We start from the raw sequence: 23,465 nt of genomic DNA, 5'->3' as shown, positions 1-23,465 counted from the left end.
AAAAATGATGTAGAAAGAGATGAGTCTTTCATTCGAGAAAAGAAAAGCAGCAACAAGAAGAGACATTAAATATAATGCATGTACATACATACGTATATGCTGGTACCAATACCAATGCTGTTATCGAAGCTAATCTCATCCATATCACGAGTTCGAAGAGTTCTTCGGTTTGAACCCCCTTTTCCAGCTTTGTTCTATTCATATTATCACAGAAAACGGAAAAGGCCTAATCACCGATAGAGAGATTATGAGAGAATTCTTGGTAAATCGCAATGTTTATTAGTTAGGGGACGTAATCACTATACATATAAACGTACTCGTACAAATATGGGCTGGGGTGGGGTGGGATACCTACTTATTTTAAGAGTCGTTGTGCCCTTTGGCTATATACAATTTCGTTGATAAAGCGGGGGGGTGTAGGACACGCACCTGGGAAGAGGGACGATAAAATAAACACAGGCTAAATGATACAGTTTACTTAAAATAGGTTAGAGCAAATGACTTTCTGCCTAAGATTAGAGGTCGTAGGCTATGGTAACTATTTGCATAGTTTAAAGCACGTTCAACCATCTCTCTCTTTAGACCCTTTAGAGGGGATTTCCTGAAGAGCTATCTATGTACAAACATACAGTGTAAAAGGAAGAATAGTTATTATCACAACCGAGAACCGATCGAAATGTCATGGAGTGGGAACGAAAGGATTGGCAGTGCTACTGGGAGGTCGCTGCAAATGAGTGCACCAGCATCGCAAAACTGCTGATGAGGAATATACTCGCTGGGAGCGACGACAGCATGCGGTAGTTCTCCTCGGTGTGCTCGCGCGTCTTCTTCTGCTTGATGACCCACCCAAGACTACGTTCGACGGCCCGCTTCCACTTGCCGTAGCGCTCCTTTCGCTCCACATCCGTGGTGGTGGCCAGGAACGTGTCGTAGTGCACGTTCTCGTAGTAGCGCTTCTCCGGCTCAAACTTGCACAGATCAATGCCCTCCGCCTGGGCGGCGCACATGGCCGCCCCGAAGGCCGTCGAGTCCATCAGCTGGGAGCGGAACACGGGCATGCCGATGGTGTCTGCCTGGAGCTGCATCAGCAGGTTGTTCGTCGTGAGCTTGCCATCGGCATGCAGCTTGTTGATCTCGTAGCCGCACTCCTGATGCATGCACTCGAGGATGTCGCGTGTCTGGAAGCAGATGCTCTCAAGTGCCGCTCTCACAATGTGGTTCTTTCGCGTGAACTGCGTCAGACCGATGATTATGCCACGCGCATTCTGGCGCCAGTAGGGAGCGTACAGCCCGGTGAAGGCGGGCACAAAGTAGACATCCCCTGACGTGGGCACCATCTCGGCGTACTTCTCGGCGTCCCGGGAGTCGGGCAGAATGCGCACTTTACTCTGCAACCAGGACAGGGCATGTCCGGCCACGGACACGGCTCCTTCGATGGCGTAGATCGTGGGCGACTGCGGTCCCAGCTTATAAGCTACGGTGGTCAGCAGTCCGTGGCGCGAAAAGACGGGCTTGTCGCCCGTGTTGCAAAGCAAGAAGCAGCCAGAGCGATACGTGTTCTTGGTCTGGCCCGGCTTGACGCACATCTGGCCTAGCAGCGAGGCCTGCTGGTTCCCCATGATCCCGCTGAGCGTCATGCCGCGCAGGGGACTCCGTTCCGAGGTTATCTTACCAAAGATCTCCGAGCAGCTGCGGATGGTGGGCAGCATATCCTCCTTGATAGCGAACGTCTTCAGCAGCACGGGGTCCCAGTTCTGGGTTTCGAGGTTCATGAGCAGCGTGCGCGAGGCATTCGTCACGTCCGTGATGTGAAGGGCACCTAAAAAGTAAGAGGAGTCCCATTTAAGTTTAAAGACCAATCACCAAAAGGGAGATCGGGAACTCTTACCGTTCGTCAGATTCCACACAATCCAACTGTCGACGGTGCCCGCCTTGCAGCGCTTTCCGCGGATGGCCTGCCGCACCTCGGGCACGTTGTCCTTCAGCCAGCGGATCTTCAGGGCCGAGAAGTACGTGGAGATCGGCAAGCCAGTGATATTGCGGAAATGATTCGGGTCCTGCACCTTAGCCACGATCTGATCCACGGTGCTGCTGGTGCGTATATCCTTCCACACGATCGCATTGTACAGCGGCTTGCCTGTGACGGCGTCCCAGACGATAGTCGTCTCGCGCTGGTTAGTGATGCCCACGGAGGCAATGTCGCTGGCGCTGAAGCCCTGCTCTGGCAGCTGCTTGATGGCCTCCTCGGCACACTTGTTGATCGATGCCATGATCTCCAGCGGATCCTGCTCGTACCAGCCATCCTGGGGCGTTATCACGCTCAGCTCCACTCGATGAGCGGCGATCTCCTTGAAGTCGGGCGTCGTGTAAATGGAGAAGCCGATGGTCTTGGTGCCCTCGTCGATGACGCCCACCAGGCCCGTGTGTTGGATCAGCGACTGCTTGCGCAGCTCCTTGCTGCGGAACGGCACATCCGCGCTGGAGTTGGGTATGTTCTTGCCCTCCGTCATGCTGCTGGCTGCAAGATAAGAGTCGCAGGCGGCCGATTAGATAACCATTCATTCGGGCAGTCATGAAAGGCAAGGCAACACCCCATTATTGCATAATTTCCTTTTGGACAGGGTTCATTGTTCAGGGAAGTATACATGTAATTTATGGGATGAAACATGGATCTGTTGATAGGAACACAGTGATTTATGGCAGGACTAGATAGATAAAGATCGCTTATTCCGGCTACAAGATCAATCAGTGTGGGATAACAGTCATCCAGATAAGGTAAGGTGTAACAAAACCTGTGTTTCACACCCAAAAATGGGATGATAATGATCTTCGGAACAGCGCACCCAAGATATACATACACAGATCTTTGTTTGTGTACCGAAATCTAATCCCATTTGGCTGGAGGACGGACTGTTGCCGCTGTTGTTTGACTTTGTACCCGGCTGTGGCGTCTGTGTGCGGTGGGGGGCTTGATTTCGTCGCCGGTCTAACGGTCGAGCCCTCTTTCGACTCACACACAGACACTGTGCCAATGCCTATGCCACCAAAAGACTTATCATCGCTTGGGTTCAGTTCTCTTCCCCCAGTGTCTCTCTGTGACTCTCTGCGGAGTGCCATTTGTGGTGCAAAGCGAATTCCAGTCCATAAATTATGGTCAACTGTTGGGTATTTTGTGATCGCAGGTCCCGGCGACAAGGTCAAGTGCTTAGGGAGATAACAGCGCGATGATTGAGTGCACTGAATGATTAACTCTATACATATATACAATATATTATATAGACAGAGGGTACATGGGTTGTGTCAACCATTAAATTTGATTATTTCCCCCCGAACTTTCAGTGCGTCAAACGGAGCAGAAATAATCGTACAAGCCGATTGAGTTTATATTGGAAACTTTTCCACTATTTCGAAGGTTCCGGATTGAACAGGGCTTTACAAAATCATCCAGATCTCCAGATAAGAGAGGTTTGAAACATTCTGTATTTGTTTGTGGGCTTTTATTGCTATGTAGTCTGCCGTCTAGCGACAATCCTTGATTAGATATGTATGGGAGAGCACGCAATCCCCTGACGACCGGCGTAGGTTATACCCTAACCGCCATTTCAACCCACCAAAAAAAAGGTACTATGTACAATGAAACAATTACGGGTGCATAACATCCGAATGATAACAAGCATTCGATTCGGTGATTGGGTGCTTGATGAATTGATAGACTTTGGATGGTCGTTAGCTCCACTTCGAATTGTACGCACATTTGATATTCGAATATTCGATTGTTTGGCGGTACTTCCTCTTGATAACACCGATGCGGAGAGAGAGTTCAGCACTTGTTCAAATATAACATATACCTATATATTTTAAGGTGTAGAAAAAAAAAAGAGCAGCGGAAGAAAGAGAGAGCCGTTGCGATTTTCCTATGTGGTGTAAAGAGTACGTTACGCGCGCGACAAAATGGAAAACAACCGAACCGTTCGTAGCAAGCGCCAAATTGTATCTGAAAGTCAAAAATCCATCGTCGCTATCAAGGCGAAGGCGCGGCAGCGCACTGAAAATACATCGAAAGAGCTTTCAATATACTACTCTATCGGCAAGTGTGTATTGAAAACAAACTAACAAATACAGATCCCCAGGCCTCCACACGAGTGTGCGTTCCCCCCTATATGTACATACATTGTGTATTGACACGAAGCCAATTGCCGAAGTATTCAGTACTAGCCATCGCAGCAGGCCAAATAAAATGAAACTGGTGGCAGCAACAGCTGATAAGACGGGCCCCACAGCCGGTAGAGGAGAGTGGAGAGGGTGGAGCGGGCAGCTGCGGCATTGCGGGGTCTCCCTCCTCTTGTGGGTGGCAGCGCTAGAAGAGGCTCTTCTCGGTGCAATAAACTGCCAACTGGTTGTGACAGGCGACCGGCGACCGGCGACAGACAGACGATGGTGGCGGCAGCCTTGGCATTTAAAAAACCCGCCGTACACATTTGCATCTTGCCAGACGGATCTACCGAGAGACAGTGGTCAAATTTGATTTGTTTTAGAAATCGATTGAATGGATAGGTTGGTTCTCATTCTATCGGATTACTCTCAATCGGATGACGCTCTACCCATACATATGTGTCAAACGGAACAATGGCCTGTTACACACTAAATTTACTTGTACAATTGCCCACTGTACCTAACTGCACTCCCCATGATATTGTTAACCATGTTTACGATGCAATTAGAGCTTGTTCAGGCATTTATATAGATTCGATTTGCATATATGTACATGAGAACAGAATATTACCCTTTGTTCGCACGATTATAAACTGTACAATAATTATTGTTCTTTAGTGCGGAAATTATTCCGCTAAATGTATGTTTGATACGATATGATAGACCTCCCTCCACACATGAATTCTTTCGAAAAATCATCTATGTACATATATTTGTATGTAAGCTCACGTGTGGGCGGCCGTTCATTCAGTCATACAGCTTCTGGGCCAATGTTCTTCTATAAATAGACAGGCCATTATAAAAATATTCCATTGACGGCCAGGGCAGTAAAGAAAGAATCTGCGTTATTCGGATGACAAATTCAGAAACAAAGCAAAGCGAAAATGAAAGAAAAAGTCAAATGCAAATTATGAGTATAATATTTGAATATTTGTGAATCCATTCAACTTTTGTTTACAAAAAGGAAACGGGGGAGTGTGTTTTCTTACATAAACGGAGACACAAAGTCGGCGACTGAAGCGAACTTAATATAATCACTGTGTGATCGGAGCGACTTCATTAAAACGAATGTCTATAATCTGGAAATGTCAGCGTGTATAACTCATGAATACATCATATACATCGTACAAGCAATACATATGTTTGTATACGTAGTGTTCGTGTATTGGCCCACAAACGAAAGCAATTTGGGTTGAAGGCTTAATGGCCTGAACTGTTGCCCCAATGGAGTAAGAGTGTGGGGTATATGGGACAAAAGCTGACACTTAAGTCTTATCTGTCATCTATTAGCTTTTCTGTATAGGGTGTAGGACAGGTCGAGTCTGCCTGATTGCCAGCAAGAGGTATAATGAATTGTGTGTTCCTTGATGTGTCTTTTGTGTCTACAAAATATGTACAGTGGATGCTCGCTTGCGGATCGGATTGCTTCTTGTTGATGCTGTTGCAAAATCATGACTGTGACTAAAAGTGTCCGCTGAGCAGAGTATTCACTGTAGAGAATATCGTAATCCGAGTGATTACGATATCAAAAGCTTGGAGTAAACAAGTCGCAGCAATACGTTCTTATTTGCATTCCCCATTATGTAGAACTCTGCATAAAGGTTTCCTTCGCTATAGTTCGATGCTCAGAAAAGTCCAACGAACATGAGTGCAGGTGCATATGAATGCGATAAGTCATTCCCTTCCCTCGGGGATCAAAGGTTCAGTCAACTGTGTGCAATCCACTATTCACATGCATAATTACACAATTACATATATGAGCAATGGGGGGCGGCTGGCTATATATAGCTGCCTTATCATATGGCACCATATCGCAAATCGTATGAAAAAACTTGCTACCTACATATGTACATACTTCGATCGGATTGCAGAAAAATTTTGTTGGCCATTGATAAAATTGTCTCCCATCACTGTTGACTGTTGACGAACGGCTGTTGTTGTACATTTTGCCACGATTGTAATTTAACTTGTTTTTGCTGACATTTGATAACTGATGAGTACATATGTATGTATGTAGCTGAATCGACCGAAACATGAGGTTTATATTCTATCACGCCAGGTCAAAGGTCACGCGAGTTGGGTTTCAACTGTGGCGTCGGCGACTTCTAATCGGACAGTCGCATCTTTAATTATAAGCACACGTGTTGATAGAGGGAGGGACACACACACAAAGAGAGACAGACACAGACTCATTAAAGGCGCAGCCCCTTTGTTGATATTTCGAACTGTATATAACACTTGTCGTCAATTAGTTACGTAAATTGTACATATTATAATTTACAATTACAAATTGTAAATGCAGTGCTCGCTTCCGCATTGCGTTCTTACCGCTTTCACAGTTGGCGACACAGTGATGGGGCACCAATGATCGCAGCGTGGGGGCGGACAGAGAGCCAACTCACGTGATTTCCCTACGCCCCACCGAGAGCAAAAATCAATAAACAGACCCGCGTGGTATTGCGTTGCATACGTCATATACTCACTCGTAGTAAGCATGTGGACAGGCCCCTCAATAGCTGCATTCTGATTGGCCCGACAACACCCCACAACAACAATACGTAATCAAAGTTGAATTAACCTTAGGCAGGGAATTCCCTCTTCACAGATATGCTCTAATGAGTATATGGGTATGACATAACCAAGTCAGTTATTAGCACCTCATTCAGGATTGACGAATTATATATTTATTATTTGGAGCCCACAGCCAGGAAGCACACAAAACACGTGAGCGCCGGCAGACAGCAGTTTTACACTCACCTCCCCGCCACTCTCCTCTCGCACCCACGCCGTGGAAAGTTGAGCTGGTTGTGGCCGCTCTCACTAAATATCCGACATTTTTGTATGGTTTATTTGCAAGTTTGTTTAACGTGCAAGTTTGTTTGTTGCTTATTTTGTTGTTTTTTTTGCTTATTGTTGTTACCTGGGAACTGTGAAATATACGATAAGTAGATTTATCGATAAAATATACCGTCGACCCTCAGAAATATACCAAAATATACCGTCTCATTTTAAAAATATACTGTCGAATTCAAGTTCTATTATACATATTCCTCATTTTTGATATTCCGTCGAATATTTCTAGCTAGATAGAACCCTCAGCTCTGCCCACATAATTTTATCCAATTGATGAATCAAGTTTTTACTTAACTGGCATATTTTAAATACTTGCTTTTATTGGATCTTGTCTAAAACAAGGTTTTAGCGAAAAAGGTCAAACAAAAAAACGTAAGAAAACGTAAGAGAAAACTCGTTCCTGTTGCTCAATTTTGACATTCCGTTAAATAATTAGTAGTAACTGACTAACTAAAACCCTCAGCGATGCCCATATAATGTTAAACTATTGATGAATAAATTTTGCACAAGATTAGCTTGTTTTAAGTACTCAGTTTTATTGTATTGTGTCTAAAGCAATGTTAAAAGAAAAGTCAACAAAAAAACAGTGTCAACGTAAGTGGGTATGGAATGTTACGTATTTCTTACTTGTACATTGTCAACCGGAGTATGGATATTTTTATACCCTATTTCGTTAATTTAATATTTCCAAACTGTTCTAAAACGTAATTAATTAAGACTTTGTCTAAGATTGAATTGTCCTAGACATATTCAAGCATTTATTAATTTCTTGTATATAGATCTCGATCACGATACCTATTCTTGGTTTCTGTAATAAGACAATAAGCTGCAAAATATTGTTCAAGGAGAGACTGACTAGTTTCTGCATTAATTAGACCCTGGAATGACAAACATTTCTTCGATTCTATAATACCCATTTCCCCAGGGTATGCAGAATGTTGCTCGATCCGCGTCATGTTGAGGGACAACGCTGCTCGATTTTTGGGCACATGAAGCTGGCCCATACAAAGTATGTTGCGTATCGATGTTTCTATACCCTATGTTCTTAAATATTCTTTTAAAAATGAAATTCAATAGCTGTTACTGTTTTATCAAAAATCGAGGCTCTATTTTCGGTAGTTTGCGGAAGAATTAATTAATACCAGATGCAAAAGGCGCTGCCAGATCGGTGAAAATAGATGGGTGTCCAGTTGAAGTCTATCGATTGAACCAGTCGTTGAACAGCTTTTCAAATTTGAATATTTTTTGTTTTAGCTATTCATGTTGGGATTAAGTTAGCGAATTCTTCGCTTTAAGTTTTCAAATGAAATAGTTCCGCTGAATTTATCATGGTAGTTTGTTATACTTTCCGCAGTAGCACCTGTCTAACACCTGCTTTATCGCTCAATAAAAGCCGTGAAATTCATAAAGCTTTTTATGCCCAGCATAGATAAGAATTGAGTACACCCTGTGTATAACGTAAATATGACACAAACTTCAGTTTATTATTAAACATGAACGAAATATTTTATTTTGTTGTTGTATTTCGGCTTTAACCTGTGGCTATACTATCTTTCGGTTTTCCGATAAGTTCGGACTATCAGCAAGCAGATTAAGTGTTAATTTTATCAGCATATTGATAGTCTAGTCCGAGTACGCGAGTCGTCATGGGCAGTAAAGCGGTTATAGTTCAGTTGGGAGCTTCGATCCCAGCACCGATGGACAACAGAAGTGCGTACGGCGGATTGGAAGGCGATCCTTGGCTGCAGCAGGTGGTGGTCTTCGACTGGCAGCCCACGGAAATTCTTGCCCAGAATGCCGAGTCCATGCAGCTCATTGTCGCCACATGTTGGTGTGTGCTTATGGCCCGCGTTGCCACCCAGAAACTCTGCCCCCGCTCCAGCCCCAACTTTTGCTACGGCATGGAATTTCTGCTCATCATCCCGCCCGTAGTTCTGCTCGTTACGGTGGCCAGCGACTACTGCACACACATTCTGCTGCTGATGCTCATCTGCTCGCTATGGTTCCTTGTCCGCACCCAAGCATTGCAGAGGGCCTGCGCCCGAAGCCAGTTCGACCTGGGCGGCACCCGGCCCACGGTGTTCACTCTGGTGCGTGCCCTGACACACCTGATTACGGCCGTTTGCATTCTGGCCATCGACTTCAGCAGCTTCTACCGGCCCTACCGCAAGAGCCGGACGTTCGGGGCCAAGCTGATGGACACGGGCATCGGTCTGTTTGTGGTCACCATGGGTCTGGTGTCGCATCGGACGCGCCATATCAAAGATCTTCGCCGGAGTGTGGTGTATGCGGCTCTGCCGCTGCTGCTGCTGGGATTGGCTCGGACCGTGGCCCTTCTGATCGTGGGCTACGGCCAGGATGAGCACGAGTACGGTCGCGACATGAACGCCTTCTACACGCTGGGGCTCACGAAGCTGTGCGGATCTCTGGCCAGCTTGGTGGCTCGCCGGGATGTGCACCTCCTGCCATTAGGGATGGGTAAGTACAGTCCCCGCCTTAACGCTGGAAAATGATCGCAATCGTAGTCCTGGTTTAGGTCTCCTTGTGGCCCACCAAATGGCCTTGAGCGTTTTTGGTCTCTCCGACTTTGTGATGGACGAGGATGTGCCGCGCTCGACAGTGTTCAGTGCCAACCGTGAGGGGCTGGTCTCGCTGCCCGGCTTCGTGGCCATGTACCTACTGTCCATATACCTCAGCCGCTGGCTTATAGCTGCCACTCTGCTCGGCTACTCGGACATGGTCAAGAAGCTGCGGCGACTGCTCCTCCTGGTGCTGATCCTGTGGTCCCTGTTCGGGGCGAGTGCCTTCGCCATTGGCATCTCCCGGGTGACATGCAACTTTGGTTACGTCGTCTGGACGTTGGCCATCATATGTACTATTATGTGGATCGGCCTGTTTGGCGTGGACTTTGTCATAAACAGTGTCCTGCCCTGGGATCCGAGTGCACTGGCAGTCGATAGCCAGGAAAAGGGTCAACTTCTGGAGGTGCAAGCGGGAGAAGGCAGTGCCCCTAAGGCCGCAAGTGACAGGATCGGTAGCTTTGCCATCTGCCAGTCGCTGAACTTGAACGGTCTGACATTCTTTCTGCTGGCAAATCTTTTGACAGGTGGGGTCAACATATTCCTCAAGCCAGAGGATCGCAGCCAAGCCGAATCTGTACTCATCCTGCTTGTCTACATGTTTCTGGCCACCAAGGCGGTCCATGAATTGCTCAAAAGAGGTGTCCGCCTTGCCTGAAAATTAGTTTCGTCCTCAACTATCGTTTCCTGTGATTATTTCATTGCATTTTGTGTGTAACTATTGTCGTAGTAAGCTCCTGCCTAGAATTTTACTTAGTTTGTGTATGTTTTATCAGTAAATACCATAAGTTTTGTCAATAAATAATGAATTCTAAGAACATCAAAATGACCGACCACAAAAAGTACCTACAATTTAACATCGCCAGGAGTCGATATGGACGGAGCTGTTGGCCAGATAAGAAATGTTTGTTTCTTCTGAAGGGTGAAAATTGCAATCTTGACTTCTTTACAATCGATGAGGTGTCATGACAGACATCCATATAAATGTATTAGGTATAAGCTGTTGCCTTTCAGATACACAGATAGGTTGTTGACATTTCAAACCTACAGTTATCGATAGCCAATTTCGTAACCATTTTGATTAATCATTTCAGTGCTGTAAGGTATCGATTTTTTTTACGATTCACAACACTTTGGCGCCAAGATTTTAGCCAAGATTTCTGATTGGAAGAAATGTGGCTCAAACAACAGGTTTTACTACCATTTGCGGGGCGGGGGATGGAGCAGGTGAGCAGCAGTGGATGGCTCAAACACCACTCTTTGCCGTGACCATGGCAACCATTTGATTGTCAACACAAGGGGCCACAGCCAGCGCGAATAAGGAAGTGAAAATTTTGTCTATTAATGTTCCAAAATGTTTGTTTACCTGAGTAAAAAGGTAAGTCAACTTATTGTGTATAATAATACCAACAAAAATACCAATTAATTAATCCCATTTGCGTATAGATTGCCATTCCCAACAATGTCAAGCTCAATTGCATTGCCTGGAACAAGGAGGAGGGTTACATTGCAGTGGCCGGCTCCGAGGGTTTGCTCAAAGTCCTGAAACTGGATCAAGGTATGTACTATATATATAGAGACGATTAGGGTGATATTTGACTAATATTACTATCTCCCCCAAAGGGGCCAATGGCCAAAACAAAGGAGGTCTGGCCGCCGTCTCCAATTTGTCGATGAATCAGACCCTGGACGGCCACAAGGAGTCGGTCCGAGTGGTCACCTGGAACGATGCACAGCAGAAGCTGACCTCGTCGGACACAGACGGAGTCATAATGGTCTGGATGCTGTACAAAGGCTCCTGGTACGAGGAGATGACCAATGACCGAAAGAAATCAACGGTGGCCAGCATGAGCTGGACTTCGGATGGGGCCAAAATCTGCATTGTGTACGAGGACGGGGCCATTATCGTGGGCTCCGTGGATGGCAATCGCATTTTTGGGAAGGAACTCAAAGGCACCCACCTCACCGGCGTTCAGTGGAGTCCTGATAACCGCCTGATTCTCTTTGCCCTAGCAAGTGGCGAATGCCATCTGTACGACAACCAGGGAAACTTTGCTGTGAGCATCACAATGATTACTACCCCGTAATCCCCTTCCTAATCCTCTGTCTGATATCCGCAGATGAAGCTCAACATTCAGTGCTTGAAGCTCAATGGGTCTTCATCCGCTCGGGGTCAGCGCATAGCCAGCATCTGCTGGTTCAGCGGCCGCTCCTCTAACCGCCGCAATCGGCCCGTTCTGGCCATCTGCTATGAGATCGGAAAGGTGCAGATAATGCGCAACGAAAACGATGATGGTAAGTGCGAGGATTAAGCCAAGTATTCCCCAGACTTTAATTTCGTCCTCCTCACGCTCAGAGCCCGCCATCTTTGACACTAAAATGCGAAATGTGGATGCAAAGTGGAACCACGACGGCACTGTTCTGGCCATTTGTGGCACCACACTGGAGCAGACAGTTCCGACAGCCCAGCGCGACAATAACCAGGTGTGCTTCTACTCGCCGCTGGGCCGGATCTATCGCACCTTGAAGGTCCCGGGCAGTGACATCACCTCCCTCAGCTGGGAGGGCAAATCCCTGCGCATCGCCATGGCTGTTGACTCTTTCATCTACTTTGCTAACATCCGGCCAGACTACATCTGGTGCTACTTCGAGAAGACAGTCGTCTTTCTCAACAGCCACAGCAGCAGCGGCAATGGCGTTAGAGAAACGCCCATGAGCGTAATAACCTTCTGGAACACGGTCTCCAACCAGAGCTTCCTGAAGGAGGTGGAGCCAACACTGTGCCTGGCGGCCAGCAGCGAGCACTGCGTCCTGGGCGTGGAGTGTGTGAGCAGCAACATCAAGGAGATTGCTTTGAGCATGCTGGAGAATCGCAGCAATCCAGCCGACGACAGGGTCTACCAGTTGCTGCTCTGCAACTCCATTGGAACCACTGTGGATTGTGAGTTCTGATCTGTGTTTATTTTCATGTCTCCTTAACCTCCTTGTTACGCCAGCCAAGTACACGGACATTAGACCCTCCTTTGTGGGCATCAACTCGAGCTACGTGGCCATTGCCTCGCAGGAGGAGATCCTTATCTGGCACTACCACACGCCCAAGAGCGCCTCCAACTTGCAAAGCGTAAAGGCGCGCAAAGAGAAGCGCTTTCATATTGACGACACGCCAACGGGCGTGGAAATGGCCAAGGATCTGATGCTGGGCAGCAGCAGCAGCGGAGAGGCCCACTCGCATCGCCGGATCAGCGATCCCATCTGTGCTCTAGCCCTGTCCGAGAAGCTGCTGTTGGTGGCCCGGGAATCGGGAGCCATCAACGAGTACAGCATTGCCAATGTGGCGCTGAGGAATCGCCACATGATGAGTTCCAAGGTCTACAAGATGGCCATCAACTGCAATTCCACGTGAGTGCATGTGAGCCTCCACTGAGATACCTTTATTTCCAATGATTCCTTTTAGTCGGGCAGCCATCATAGACCACATGGGAATCATGACGTTGCTGGACTTGGACGACAACCGGGAGACGCAGTTGAACTTCAGTCGGGTGGAGCGCAAGGATGTGTGGGCCGTGAGCTGGGCCAAGGACAATCCCCTGCTCTTGGCCCTGATGGAGAAGACCCGCATGTACATTTTTCGGGGCAACGATCCCGAGGAGCCCATCTCCTGCTCCGGCTACATTTGCACCTTCGAGGACCTGGAGATCACCAGCGTTCTGTTGGACGACATTATAAGCATTGGGGAGCTGCAGAACTCCTCCCACATCATTCAGCTGCGTGTCAAGTCGCTGCGCGATACCGATGACCTCCTGGAGCACGTCGGCCTCGAGGATGCCAAGCAGTTCATCGAGGACAACCCTCACCCACGCTTGTGGCGATTGCTGGCCGAGTCGGCACTGAAGAAACTGGAGCTCGACACGGCTGAGAATGCATTTGTGCGATGCGCCAACTATCCGGGCATCAAGCTGATCAAGCGGCTGCGCACCATTCACACCCAGGAGCTGCAGAAGGCCGAAGTAGCCGCCTTCTATGGCGAATTTGAGGAGGCCGAAAAGCTGTACTTGGATGCCGATCGCAGGGATCTGGCGATTGAGCTGCGCATGACCCTCTGCGATTGGTTCCGCGTGGTGCAGCTCTACCGCATGGGCGGCTCGGGGGTCTCCGACCAGCAAATGGAGACGGCATGGCGTGAGATCGGGCATCACTTTGCGAACCTCAGATCGTGGGAGAGTGCCAAGGAGTACTACGACAAGTCCCACTACATCGAGGGCTTCATGGACGCCCTGTACCATCTGGAGCAGTTCGATGAGCTGGAAAAGTGCGTGGAGAAGCTGCCGGAGAAGAGTCCGCTTCTGCCCAAGCTGGCAGATATGCTGGCCTCTGTGGGCATGTGCGCCGAGGCGGTGCAGGCACATCTTAGGTTCGGCGACCAGAAGGCTGCCGTGAACACGTGCGTGAATCTCCGACAGTGGGGCGAGGCCGTGGAGCTGGCCCAAAAGTATCAGATGCCGCAGGTGAACACATTGATTGCCAAGCATGCGGCCCAGTTGCTGAACGAGGGCCGTCTCACGGAGGCGATTGAGATGCAGCGCAATGCCGGACGGTACCTGGATGCGGCTCGCCTCCTGGCCCAGCTGGCAGAGCGGGAGCTGGAGAAGCGGGCCCCGATGCTGCGCATCAAGAAGATCTACATTCTGGCCGCGCTACTCGCCGAGCAGCACCTCAAGGCGGTGGCCACGCCCGAAATCGATTATGCCAGTGGGCGGAACACGCTCTTGGACTCGATCAGCCTGGAGGATGCCGCCTGCATTGAGCGCATGTGGCACTGTGCCGAGGCATATCACTTCATGCTGCTGGCTCAGCGACAGCTGCGCTTCGGGATCATCCACAGTGCACTCACCACGGCCATCCGCCTGCGGGAATACGAGGATGTGCTGCCCCTGGAGGACATCTACTGCCTGGTAGCCCTCGCCAGCTGTGCTGACAGGGCGTTCGGCACCTGCTCCAAGGCATTCATGAAGCTGGAGACTCTCAGCCATCTCCCCGAGAAGACCCTCCACGAGTACGAGCAGCTGGCGCGGAGCATCTTCTCCAAGTACGAGCCAGAGGACGCAGACTTGGACATGGTACCCTGCTATTCCTGTGGCGTTCCCGTGCCCGACAGGTACGTAATGCAGGTCGATGAAAGCTAGTTCTCATTTCTCATTGCTTCCTCTTCCATAGCTCGCCCGCCTGCATGGAGTGCGGTGCCCGGTTTCCGGCCTGCATCTCCTCGGGGAAGCCCATTCTACAGCCGACCAACAACATTTGGATCTGCACCACTTGCCACCACTGTGCCTCGCCCCTGGAAATCTCGCGGCATCGGGCGTGCCCCTTTTGCCACAGTTTGATTGCCTCCATGTAATCACTGCGGATGAACGGAACTTCGCCGGGAAGACTGAAGAGAGTCGACCAGACCATCACCATCGACCAGTAGATGAGTGCCATGAGCGGGTTTTCTCAATATCGTCCGGCATCAAGCAGATTGTGCTTGCACTGCACATCATCCGCGGCGACAACATCGCTATAATTGGACTGATTGACGAGAGCCATGGCGAGCCCGTTGTGCACTGATGAGTATCAAATAAAACAAGACTCTTTATCCTTACCAAAGTGCATTTAATTTACTTCTATATGACTTCACATTTCATTCAGATTCTACGCTAAAGTTTATCTGTCTACAGGAAAGCGTGTCCAGATCCACCACGGCGACGCTCTTCGTCTTGCCAAAGTTGGGCACGCACACCAGGCAGGTGCGTTTTCCCTCGGAGGTAACATGAAGTGCCGTTTCAAAGGACTCGCAGTTTCCTGCGAAGTACACGTGGGGACACTCCCGCATGATGAATGGGTCGCGCTCGATGTAGGGATAGCAGGCCAGAGTGTCCGGGGCAGTGGAGGCCATATGCCCCCATGTTAGGGTGCAGCGTAGGGCCTCCAGAGAAGATTCCATCGAAGTAATGCGGAGGAGATCTGCCACATTCTGACCTGCAGGGCCCACAATGAGAGCATTTGTGGAACGGCTGTTGCGGCAGCATAAAGTTGGCCGAATCGTAGGCGCCCGGCATCAAATCGATGGGCAAGCATTGCGCCCACGAGGCGAACCAACTGTCCAGCTGGGTGACCGCCTGGACAGTGTCGTTGGCGTTCGCTTGTGTGCGTGCTACCTGCAGGGTCGGAACATGCGCCACTGCACTGCCGCGCACCGAGCTTCCGGCTATGATCAATCGGACCAAGGAGTTGGCACCTCTCCCATTGCCCAGACTGCCGCTAAGCCTGTACTGAAACAGTTTCAGGGCCTCTACATAGGTGTGGGCCTGCAGCTGATCCAAACCAGATACGAGCACCAGCAGACGGTTCCGTGTGTTAGACAAAGGCTTCTGTGGCCCACTTTCGTAATACATCACATCCTCGACTTTGAAGAAGCCTTCACTGCCGGTTCCGCCCAGGACGGCGCACACGATGCCGGTGGCCGATGCTGGATCCGCAGCATCTCCTGTAAACGACCCCGCTGCAGTTCATCCTCCAGGATCACCTTGTCTTTGGGCTCCGAGTAATTCTGTCGCGAAATTATTTTGGAATAAAAATAGATGTTTAATACAAGTGAATACCCGCAAATGGAAAAGAGCGAGAGGACAAAATCGAGAAGGAAGGCAGATGGAAAAGAAAGAGAGGGCGAGATCGAAAACAAAGGGTTTAAGGCCCAAAATGTTCGCCATCCAGGCTCCAATGAATGCACCGACCAATATATTTTTCGCTCTCAAATCGTACTTACGTGTATCCTTTATTCCCATAGATTTAATTTAAATCCATTTCGCTCATTCACATTCAAACAATTCCTATTTGGCGCCCATTTTCGGTAAAACCCTTTTTTTTGTTTGACCTATTTCGCTATAACCTGCTTTTACGCAAAGTCCAATAAAATAAGCCAGTTAAGTAGAAAAATGATTCATCAATCGTAGAAAACTATGTGGGCATGGCTAAATGTTCTATATAGCTAATAATATTCAATGGAATATCAAAATTGAGCAATATGGTTTCCAATCCTTGACGGAGAACGATTAACCTATTATAAGCCAGGGGGTATTTAAATTTTCCACCGAAAATAATGAAAATGTAATAATGTTTGCGCAGTTCAGGGGAAAGATATAGTGTTTTTTTTTAAGTTCAGAGGAAAGATGGCATGAATCTACAAGAAGAATTTACAATCGTTAATATTTTCCGCCATTTACCTCAAGTAGTTGAACTATTTAAATAGAGAGGGCTTAAGTGGGCTAAGTACGGTTTTTCATCATATGAGACGCTATATTGTTGTTAAGGAACCAAAATTGAGGCAAAAAAAATCAAAGTCAAGAATTTAAAATATGCCAGTCAAGTAGAAAATATATTCGTTAATTGGATAAAATTAAGTGGGAAGGGCTGAGATATCTAGATAGCTAGTAATGTTTCACGGAATATACAAGTCGAGGAATATAGAACTTGAATTCATCAGTATATTTACGGTATATTTTTAACATGAGACGGTATATTTTGGTATACATATACATATACGTATACACTGCATACTTACACGCGCGTTATCACACGCTTACGCTGCTGCTTCTTTACCTGTTAATTTTAGCCAAAAAACAGCTTTTTTGGGCCTATTTCGTGTATTAGTATTGCTGCCAATAAAAGACGACAACATGATTAGCTTTCTGTTCATTGTAAACCGCGCACTCAGCAGCAGCAGCCGCAAAATGTCGCAAGGCCCACGTCCGCTTGTACTCTGCGGCCCCTCCGGTTCCGGAAAGAGCACGCTGCTCAAGCTATTGTTTGCAGAGTTCCCAAACACATTTGGATTCAGCGTCTCCCACACCACGAGAAAACCGCGTGAGGGCGAGGAGGATGGTGTTCACTATTATTTTGTGGAGAGAGCCGACATGGAGGAGGCGATCGCCAATGACGAGTTCATTGAGACGGCCGAGTTCACCGGGAATCTATACGGCACCAGCAAGGCGGCCGTACGCGAGATCCAGAAGAAGGGACGCGTCTGCATACTGGACATTGAGCAGAAGGGAGTGGAGCAGATTCGGAAAACCGATCTCAATCCCATACTGATCTTCAACAATCCGCCAACCATCCAAGAGCTGGAGCGTCGACTGCGACTACGTGGCTCCGAGACCGAGGAGACGTTGCGCAAGCGACTCAATGCCGCCGAGGTGGAGATCAGCTACGGCCTGACGCCGGGAAACTTCCACAAGATCATCAACAACGTGGACATAGAGGCGGCCTACACAGAGTTTCGCGATTTCGTTGTCCATGAGTTGAAGCAGCAGGAGAACGATGGCATCAGCATTAGCCTCAATTAATTCAATAATTGATTTGACTTATCCCTCGGGTGCAAAAGATATTACGGACATTTACTCATGGCATTTCTACTTAAGCGTCCAATCTTATTTATTATCCTCGGTGACCCCACACTGCTTTGTTGTGCAATTAGTTGTTGTAATTTTAAGCTGAAAGTTGTTGCGGTACTTCACGCTCCGGCACTTGGAGCCAATTAAAACGGAATCAATAAAGCAAACAGCCAGCTTTTGGTTTTGTATTCACGAACGTTCTATTTACAAGTCTATCGTCGAAGGTCAAAAAGTTATCAGGAATCTTCCACGAACAGTACGGTTAGTGGATTTATTGTCTATCGAACGGAGGGAGAGCACGCCAACTGGTAATTCCGCAGGAACCTTGACCTATGTCTGGAGACAGGTCAAGTGGTGACGCCTAAGTGAAGACGACACGCACACCCAAACGCCAATCCTGTTCCGAACCTTGGCACAGACACAGACATGTACATGGATTACGAGGGATACGCATTGGTTTTATAGTCATGATGCAAATGGACGCGTGCCGTGTAGCTCGTTTTACCCGTACCAGATTGCATTGAATTGTGACGATGCACCACTCGTGCTGATCCATCGATCTTGGTGCGGCTGTCGGCACTGCTCCAGAGTCCGGCTATGGCCTCCAAAGCCAGTTCCGTCTCGCGGTCCTTGTCATCATGATCCGCCGACAGCGTCAAGTCGATCTGACGCCGTTGGCGCGTAGTGGGAGCCGCCGCCACGAGCCCAGTGAACACGATGAGCAGCAGCAGAAGGTAGTGAAGTGCGCGCATGCTGAAAACAAACTGAGAGTCGAGCTTCAATCAAATCTCAAAGATGTTAGGTTGAAATGTGTGGGGCTGGCTGGCTTATCAGTCAAATCCACAATCAACAGATTTATTGCGGTTTACAATTCATTTTTCTGTCAACAAGCTTGGAACGATGTCATTGCTAGCGGCACTGGCACTCCAAAATAGATTAATTAGTACTATATAATGGGATAAAAGAAGCCTAAACTTTGGGCTCCAGGATTTGGGCTGGTGGCCAGTCCCACTGCTTGGCGGGTGCAGCCTGGTATAGCTTCTCCCAGGGCTTCCAGCCGAGCATCTTGCGTGCCAGCACCAGTTCGTTCTCTGCCTGCACAATCAACTCCTCCACCTGACCGCATCCGACAGCCTTCTCGAGAGCGACAATGTCCTTGTTCTGTAATGACCCTCGATCAGTGAAATTATGGCAGGACATCGTTAATCATTTATGAAACGTACGTTCGCCACGGCATCGGCCCGCTGCTTGACCAGCTGTTCCGTGTACTTGCGGTAGCTGGCTTCCTGTGGCATCTTGGCCACTGCACGCAGGATCTTGCCATAGAGCGCGCACAGCGTGTGGTGGGGATTGGTGGACACGGCGAGGCCGGTCAGACCTGTGGACTGTAGGAAGCGATGACATAACTGGGACACGATACCAGGATTCAATAGAGCGGCTGCCTTCACAGCCGCTCTCGTAACTCTAAATGGTTCGAGCTGACGGCGGCTCAAACTACTTACCGCTTTAATAATTTTAGCCATGTTTATGAGCTAGAAAGCGACAAATTTGTTAAATTTCTGCACAATTTCTGGTACAAAAACACAACAGCTGACGGGGCTGCCAGCCTGACTTGTATCAGTACTGTAAAATGGCGCAAAACGGCACTTTCAGTGCCGAAACGATACCAATAGTTATCGCTTTGCTTGGCGATAGTTTTCCCAAATAACGCGCCTTTTAAGAAATTCAAAACCTGTTCTGAGGGCTGGGATTCGATTTATTTATCACAATTTTGTTAATAGTACATATGTATATAAGAATGAGGCGATTGGCGTTAGCAAAGTAATTCTTTCAATCATATAAACACGGTTGAAAATTACTAAATTATCAAAAAAAAAAATATTGGTAGTTGTAGCGGCGAGTTTTGATATGTGGGGTGCTTAACCTACTACATACTAATACTCTTATTGATATTATATATCCAGTTGCAAACTATGCTGGGCCTGGGGCACGCTCGACGATGCCAAAGGCTGATATTAAGACATTGACAACCGTTACAATAAATATGCCGATGACTGTGTAATTATTGATCTTGTTCGCCCGGCAGATCTCTTGCTCATTCTTAATGTTGTACCTGCCGTTCCAAATAAGGCCCACGCCGACTGCGATCTGCAATGAGACAGTTCCAAAAAAGAATTTTAAAATACGCGATTAATATGCAAATCATCTGCAATACCTGGAATATAATGCTCAGGCAGATGAACAACAGACTGGGATAAAAGTATGGGTGCTGTTGGTTCATTTCCAGCACATAACGCAGCTGATTCGCATTCGCCGAGAGCAGTGCCAGATCCATCATGCCCTGGGCCAAGGTCTTCTTGTGCTGGTAGGCATTCACATCAGGTATGGGCGTCTCCACGCCATTGATGTTCACGAATTCGGGTCCACTGTAACCAGGAAACATGTAGCTCGGACGTCGTCCCCCCTTGTTGCCGCCATTGGGGACGAGGACAGTGACCCCACCACCACCACCGCCGCCGCCGCCACCATTTGCCAGGAGGCCATCGTCCACGCCTGGATTGCCATTGCCATCTTGAACGAAGGGACGATCGTCGTCATCGTCATCCGTTTCGGGTACTGCCAAAAGGTAAGAGGAAACCTATAATCTTCAGTTGCTTTACTCTGGACGATGATTCTACTTACACCACATAAACGATTTAAAGTTATAATAAATTGCGGTTTAAAGGCGGCATTAGCAACAAGACAAGATTAACACATAGCATAAATAAGCAGAGAATAATGTACACAGTACATATTGTACGTATTTACATTTAAAGATCAAGAAACTAGTGAGGTAGGTGGAAATACAAACCTGCTCGGGGTATGCGATTGCCTCCACGTCCGTCGATTGCATCGTTCTGGCTGCGATTGTTTATGCTTTCCTACAAATAAAAAATAGAATAGATGAAAGCGTTTCCTGAACACGATTTATGATGTTGAAATTTTTCATTCTATAAGCTCATTGTTTACAATTGCAAAGCAGTTTATTATGCAAAAAAGCTTCTGTTCCCAGACTGTTCTCTGATAAATATGCAAATCAGTCAAGTTCGTGATATGATATATTATATGTACCCACTATATGTACAACGAATTGTGGAGATAAGTCCGAAGGACAAGCTGCACGTGTTTGTTTTGTCTTTTATATGCAAAGAAAGAGATAAATTTTGGAGAACAAACAAATGAATAAACGTAAATTCCCATCTGATATGCTACTCCCGATGGTTCCATTACCATTCTGCCCTTAAAGAACTAAGGATCTCCGTTTTGGCATACATTTTGTTACCAAATCTTCCCAAAAAGGTTTCACCGTTTCACCATTTCAGAGCAGAAAACTTTACTTTGATTTCCCCAAATCCGAATCTGTTTATTTTATGAGCGATGCGATGCAGGGGATCTATTGCAATGACTAACCCTGGGGGTTTTTTTCCGCTTCGCCAGTCACTTTCCCAAAAAGTTTAGAGCTCTGGCTCCCAGGGAAGCTGCCGGTCCGCTCCTCTGTTTACATGCCAATTATCAGCCCCTACTATGCTACGTACTATATACGAGTATATGCGCCTATAGATGCTATATTAGATTTTCAAAATGTCTGGGCTTGCGTTTTTTGCGGTCCAGCGGTTTGTTTAGCTTTCCAGCGAGATTAATGGCTGTCGTAACTCACTTGATTTCTGGCCAGCGTTTTATCATCGGACTGCGGCACTTTGTCCATTTGCAGTGCAATATGCTCTAGGTCACTCATCCTTTTCTTGGGTTTAATTAAACGATTTTAATTAACAGCAACAACACCAAAAAAGTGCACACACTCGGGAATTCCAATGCGATCGTTGAGCAGATCGGGAGAAGCGTCTGAGTCAAGTTCTTTGTCTGTTTTTATCCGTTATAAGTATGCTGCGGCGCGATGTCTTTTGGGGATAGTATTCTTTTGCTTTGCAGTTGTTCAAAAATTCGTGCGCGTTTCGACCGCTCCGCACGCTATTTGTGGCAGAACTGACCGACCGTCCGGAGATACTACGAGTATATTGAAATAAAAATTGCGCGGCCGCTCTCGGTCTGGTATGGGTATGGGTATGGGTATGGTGGTCCACTTGCCAGCTCTCATCGTCAGTATTTTCCCAAAGCCAACAACAGCTCTGGGGATTTCACGTTCTCAATCGACTCGGACTCTAAAGTTACGACAAGTTTTTACTGATGTAATCAGAGAATGTGGCGCTCAGCATAGTATGGTGCTTTCATGTGTCTTAATGGAGTTAAAAGCCACTTCTCAGATGTGCACAAAGTTGTTTGAAACGTGTTCTCTCTCTCTCTCTCTCTCTCTCTCTCGCTCTCTCTCCTTTCTCTTTGGGCTTTTTTTTGCCTAGCTCTCGCTCTCTTTTGATTAAATATTTCCGTACTTTGGCACGCCATTTCCTCGTTCGCATTAAAAATGCATTCAAAAATATGTACGAATACTACGTCAGTGGATTCAGCTCGATAACCTAGAACTAATATAGATTAATTTTGCTACTGTGTGACATGAACGTGTGGGTTCTTGGAAAACGCCCAATTAAGCTTGAAGGAAAATGTCGCAGGGAATATTTCAGTGAACAATTAGTCATTAGGCTAGGGGGGAGGGAGGGCGAGGGGACAAGTAGAAAGTGTATTGCCAAGGTGGAGGACGAGCCTCAGTCTGGTGGCTGGCTGTTGTTCGCATGCTGTTCTTGAAATATGAGCGGAAACCGGTTGCGATCAAGAGTGGTAGAAGAATAAATACACACACACAGCTCTTTTATTCTTATACTTGGAGCATATTTATAGCATGCGAAGCTGTAGATCAATAACCTACTGCTTGTTCGAGCTCTTAAATATATTTTTGTTTTATATATATGTTGATTGATGTTCAGGTAAATGCTAAAATTGGCCATTGCTGCCAATTACAATTCGTATTTTTAACAGCTTCTTCGATACATATATATGGTATATCGATATATAGTAGTCATCGATAATTGAATTACCGTATTTTGCAGCACTGAAAAAAGTCGTAAAAAATTTTAAATGTTGTGCTGCCATATCATGCCAAAATGAACTGCCTGAACTGAATCGGCATAAAATTATATATATATGTTTCGGTAAATTTCTAAGGATCAGACTATATATTTTATAGTTAAATCTGCGCGGACACTGCCAGCTTATACACTTTTTCTAGCTCACACACCTTGAAAACTTTGAATAGTATTTTCTATGTATATGTATTCAGGGCTCACCCTCTTGCCCAATGTACAAATTTAGAAAACGTGTAGAGGTACTTATTCGGGATCAGCATCGAATACCTTATCTTTTGCGATAAAAATCTCAAGTTTTTTCACATTGGCGCTTCCTTGGG

General features: G+C 47.2%; 7 protein-coding genes and 1 pseudogene across 11 annotated transcripts; 3 read left to right on the top strand and 5 right to left on the bottom strand.

The window, feature by feature from the left end:
• Positions 1 to 256: 256 nt before the first annotated feature.
• On the bottom strand, positions 257 to 7,150 carry LOC108153139 (glycerol kinase). Of its 2 annotated transcripts, none has more exons than XM_017282936.2 (3): positions 6,970 to 7,150; positions 1,889 to 2,518; positions 257 to 1,819 (listed from the first exon to the last, which is right to left on the bottom strand). In XM_017282936.2, the coding sequence occupies exons 2-3, from the start codon at positions 2,508 to 2,510 to the stop codon at positions 711 to 713; spliced, it is 1,731 nt and encodes a 576-aa protein (XP_017138425.1). In that variant the 5' UTR covers positions 2,511 to 2,518; positions 6,970 to 7,150; the 3' UTR covers positions 257 to 710. The 2 variants fall into 2 exon arrangements, with proteins under 2 accessions (XP_017138425.1, XP_017138427.1); XM_017282938.1 differs by lacking the exon at positions 6,970 to 7,150 and adding an exon at positions 3,753 to 3,842.
• A 1,395-nt stretch (positions 7,151 to 8,545) lies between these two features.
• Positions 8,546 to 10,465, top strand: LOC108153727 (uncharacterized protein At4g17910). 2 transcript variants are annotated; one of them, XM_017283855.2, is made up of 2 exons: positions 8,546 to 9,543; positions 9,591 to 9,662. In XM_017283855.2, exons 1-2 carry the CDS (start codon positions 8,712 to 8,714, stop codon positions 9,599 to 9,601), a joined length of 843 nt encoding a protein of 280 aa, XP_017139344.1. In that variant the 5' UTR covers positions 8,546 to 8,711; the 3' UTR covers positions 9,602 to 9,662. The 2 variants fall into 2 exon arrangements, with proteins under 2 accessions (XP_017139344.1, XP_017139343.1); XM_017283854.2 differs by having other exon boundaries at positions 8,548 to 9,543; positions 9,602 to 10,465.
• Positions 10,466 to 10,830: 365 nt separating this feature from the next.
• On the top strand, positions 10,831 to 15,282 carry LOC108153372 (WD repeat-containing protein 35). Of its 2 annotated transcripts, none has more exons than XM_017283343.2 (8): positions 10,831 to 11,022; positions 11,091 to 11,202; positions 11,289 to 11,701; positions 11,765 to 11,939; positions 12,001 to 12,585; positions 12,641 to 13,043; positions 13,099 to 14,799; positions 14,859 to 15,282. In XM_017283343.2, exons 1-8 carry the CDS (start codon positions 10,999 to 11,001, stop codon positions 15,037 to 15,039), a joined length of 3,594 nt encoding a protein of 1,197 aa, XP_017138832.1. In that variant the 5' UTR covers positions 10,831 to 10,998; the 3' UTR covers positions 15,040 to 15,282. The 2 variants fall into 2 exon arrangements, with proteins under 2 accessions (XP_017138832.1, XP_017138831.1); XM_017283342.2 differs by having other exon boundaries at positions 11,268 to 11,701.
• LOC108165440 lies at positions 15,273 to 16,431 on the bottom strand (annotated as a pseudogene).
• Positions 16,432 to 17,231: 800 nt separating this feature from the next.
• LOC108153224 (guanylate kinase) lies at positions 17,232 to 18,266 on the top strand. The gene has a single exon (XM_017283054.2). It carries the CDS (start codon positions 17,357 to 17,359, stop codon positions 18,020 to 18,022), a length of 666 nt encoding a protein of 221 aa, XP_017138543.1. The 5' UTR covers positions 17,232 to 17,356; the 3' UTR covers positions 18,023 to 18,266.
• LOC108153226 lies at positions 18,232 to 18,846 on the bottom strand. The gene is made up of 2 exons (XM_017283056.2): positions 18,582 to 18,846; positions 18,232 to 18,478 (listed from the first exon to the last, which is right to left on the bottom strand). Exons 1-2 carry the CDS (start codon positions 18,820 to 18,822, stop codon positions 18,432 to 18,434), a joined length of 288 nt encoding a protein of 95 aa, XP_017138545.1. The 5' UTR covers positions 18,823 to 18,846; the 3' UTR covers positions 18,232 to 18,431.
• Positions 18,847 to 18,868: 22 nt separating this feature from the next.
• On the bottom strand, positions 18,869 to 19,685 carry LOC108153225 (NADH dehydrogenase [ubiquinone] 1 alpha subcomplex subunit 5). The gene is made up of 3 exons (XM_017283055.2): positions 19,573 to 19,685; positions 19,294 to 19,455; positions 18,869 to 19,231 (listed from the first exon to the last, which is right to left on the bottom strand). The coding sequence occupies exons 1-3, from the start codon at positions 19,591 to 19,593 to the stop codon at positions 19,040 to 19,042; spliced, it is 375 nt and encodes a 124-aa protein (XP_017138544.1). The 5' UTR covers positions 19,594 to 19,685; the 3' UTR covers positions 18,869 to 19,039.
• Positions 19,686 to 19,805: 120 nt separating this feature from the next.
• LOC108153721 (ninjurin-2) lies at positions 19,806 to 22,108 on the bottom strand. Of its 2 annotated transcripts, none has more exons than XM_017283850.2 (4): positions 21,768 to 22,108; positions 20,922 to 20,991; positions 20,286 to 20,641; positions 19,806 to 20,218 (listed from the first exon to the last, which is right to left on the bottom strand). In XM_017283850.2, exons 1-4 carry the CDS (start codon positions 21,843 to 21,845, stop codon positions 20,042 to 20,044), a joined length of 681 nt encoding a protein of 226 aa, XP_017139339.1. In that variant the 5' UTR covers positions 21,846 to 22,108; the 3' UTR covers positions 19,806 to 20,041. The 2 variants fall into 2 exon arrangements, with proteins under 2 accessions (XP_017139339.1, XP_017139338.1); XM_017283849.2 differs by having other exon boundaries at positions 20,286 to 20,686; positions 21,768 to 22,106.
• Between the last annotated feature and the right edge of the window lie 1,357 nt (positions 22,109 to 23,465).

Source organism: Drosophila miranda, chromosome XR, assembly GCF_003369915.1.
Source record: "Drosophila miranda strain MSH22 chromosome XR, D.miranda_PacBio2.1, whole genome shotgun sequence".
Classification (NCBI taxonomy): domain Eukaryota; kingdom Metazoa; phylum Arthropoda; class Insecta; order Diptera; family Drosophilidae; genus Drosophila; species Drosophila miranda.
This window is presented reverse-complemented; position numbering and strand designations above follow the sequence as displayed.

Bases quoted from the DNA above. Each gene is read 5' to 3' on its own strand.
- LOC108153372 (XM_017283342.2), top strand. From the start codon at position 10,999: ATGTTTGTTTACCTGAGTAAAAAG. The intron at 11,940-12,000 runs GTAAGTGCGAGG...CCTCACGCTCAG, and splicing joins GCGCAACGAAAACGATGATG to AGCCCGCCATCTTTGACACT. The intron at 14,800-14,858 runs GTACGTAATGCA...CCTCTTCCATAG, and splicing joins GGCGTTCCCGTGCCCGACAG to CTCGCCCGCCTGCATGGAGT.
- LOC108153226 (XM_017283056.2), bottom strand. From the start codon at position 18,822: ATGCGCGCACTTCACTACCTTCTGCTGCTGCTCATCGTGTTCACTGGG. The intron at 18,479-18,581 runs GTACGGGTAAAA...GTCTGTGCCAAG, and splicing joins TCACAATTCAATGCAATCTG to GTTCGGAACAGGATTGGCGT.
- LOC108153139 (XM_017282936.2), bottom strand. From the start codon at position 2,510: ATGACGGAGGGCAAGAACATACCCAACTCCAGCGCGGATGTGCCGTTC. The intron at 1,820-1,888 runs GTAAGAGTTCCC...CTTACTTTTTAG, and splicing joins TGTGTGGAATCTGACGAACG to GTGCCCTTCACATCACGGAC.
- LOC108153727 (XM_017283854.2), top strand. From the start codon at position 8,712: ATGGGCAGTAAAGCGGTTATAGTTCAGTTGGGAGCTTCGATCCCAGCA. The intron at 9,544-9,601 runs GTAAGTACAGTC...GTCCTGGTTTAG, and splicing joins CCTCCTGCCATTAGGGATGG to GTCTCCTTGTGGCCCACCAA.
- LOC108153225 (XM_017283055.2), bottom strand. From the start codon at position 19,593: ATGGCTAAAATTATTAAAGCG. The intron at 19,456-19,572 runs GTAAGTAGTTTG...CGCTTCCTACAG, and splicing joins TGGCTAAAATTATTAAAGCG to TCCACAGGTCTGACCGGCCT. The intron at 19,232-19,293 runs GTACGTTTCATA...GGGTCATTACAG, and splicing joins GGGCCGATGCCGTGGCGAAC to AACAAGGACATTGTCGCTCT.
- LOC108153224 (XM_017283054.2), top strand. From the start codon at position 17,357: ATGATTAGCTTTCTGTTCATTGTAAACCGCGCACTCAGCAGCAGCAGC.
- LOC108153721 (XM_017283849.2), bottom strand. From the start codon at position 21,845: ATGAGTGACCTAGAGCATATTGCACTGCAAATGGACAAAGTGCCGCAG. The intron at 20,992-21,767 runs GTGAGTTACGAC...TTTTATTTGTAG, and splicing joins AAACGCTGGCCAGAAATCAA to GAAAGCATAAACAATCGCAG. The intron at 20,219-20,285 runs GTATTGCAGATG...GTCTCATTGCAG, and splicing joins GCCTGAGCATTATATTCCAG to ATCGCAGTCGGCGTGGGCCT.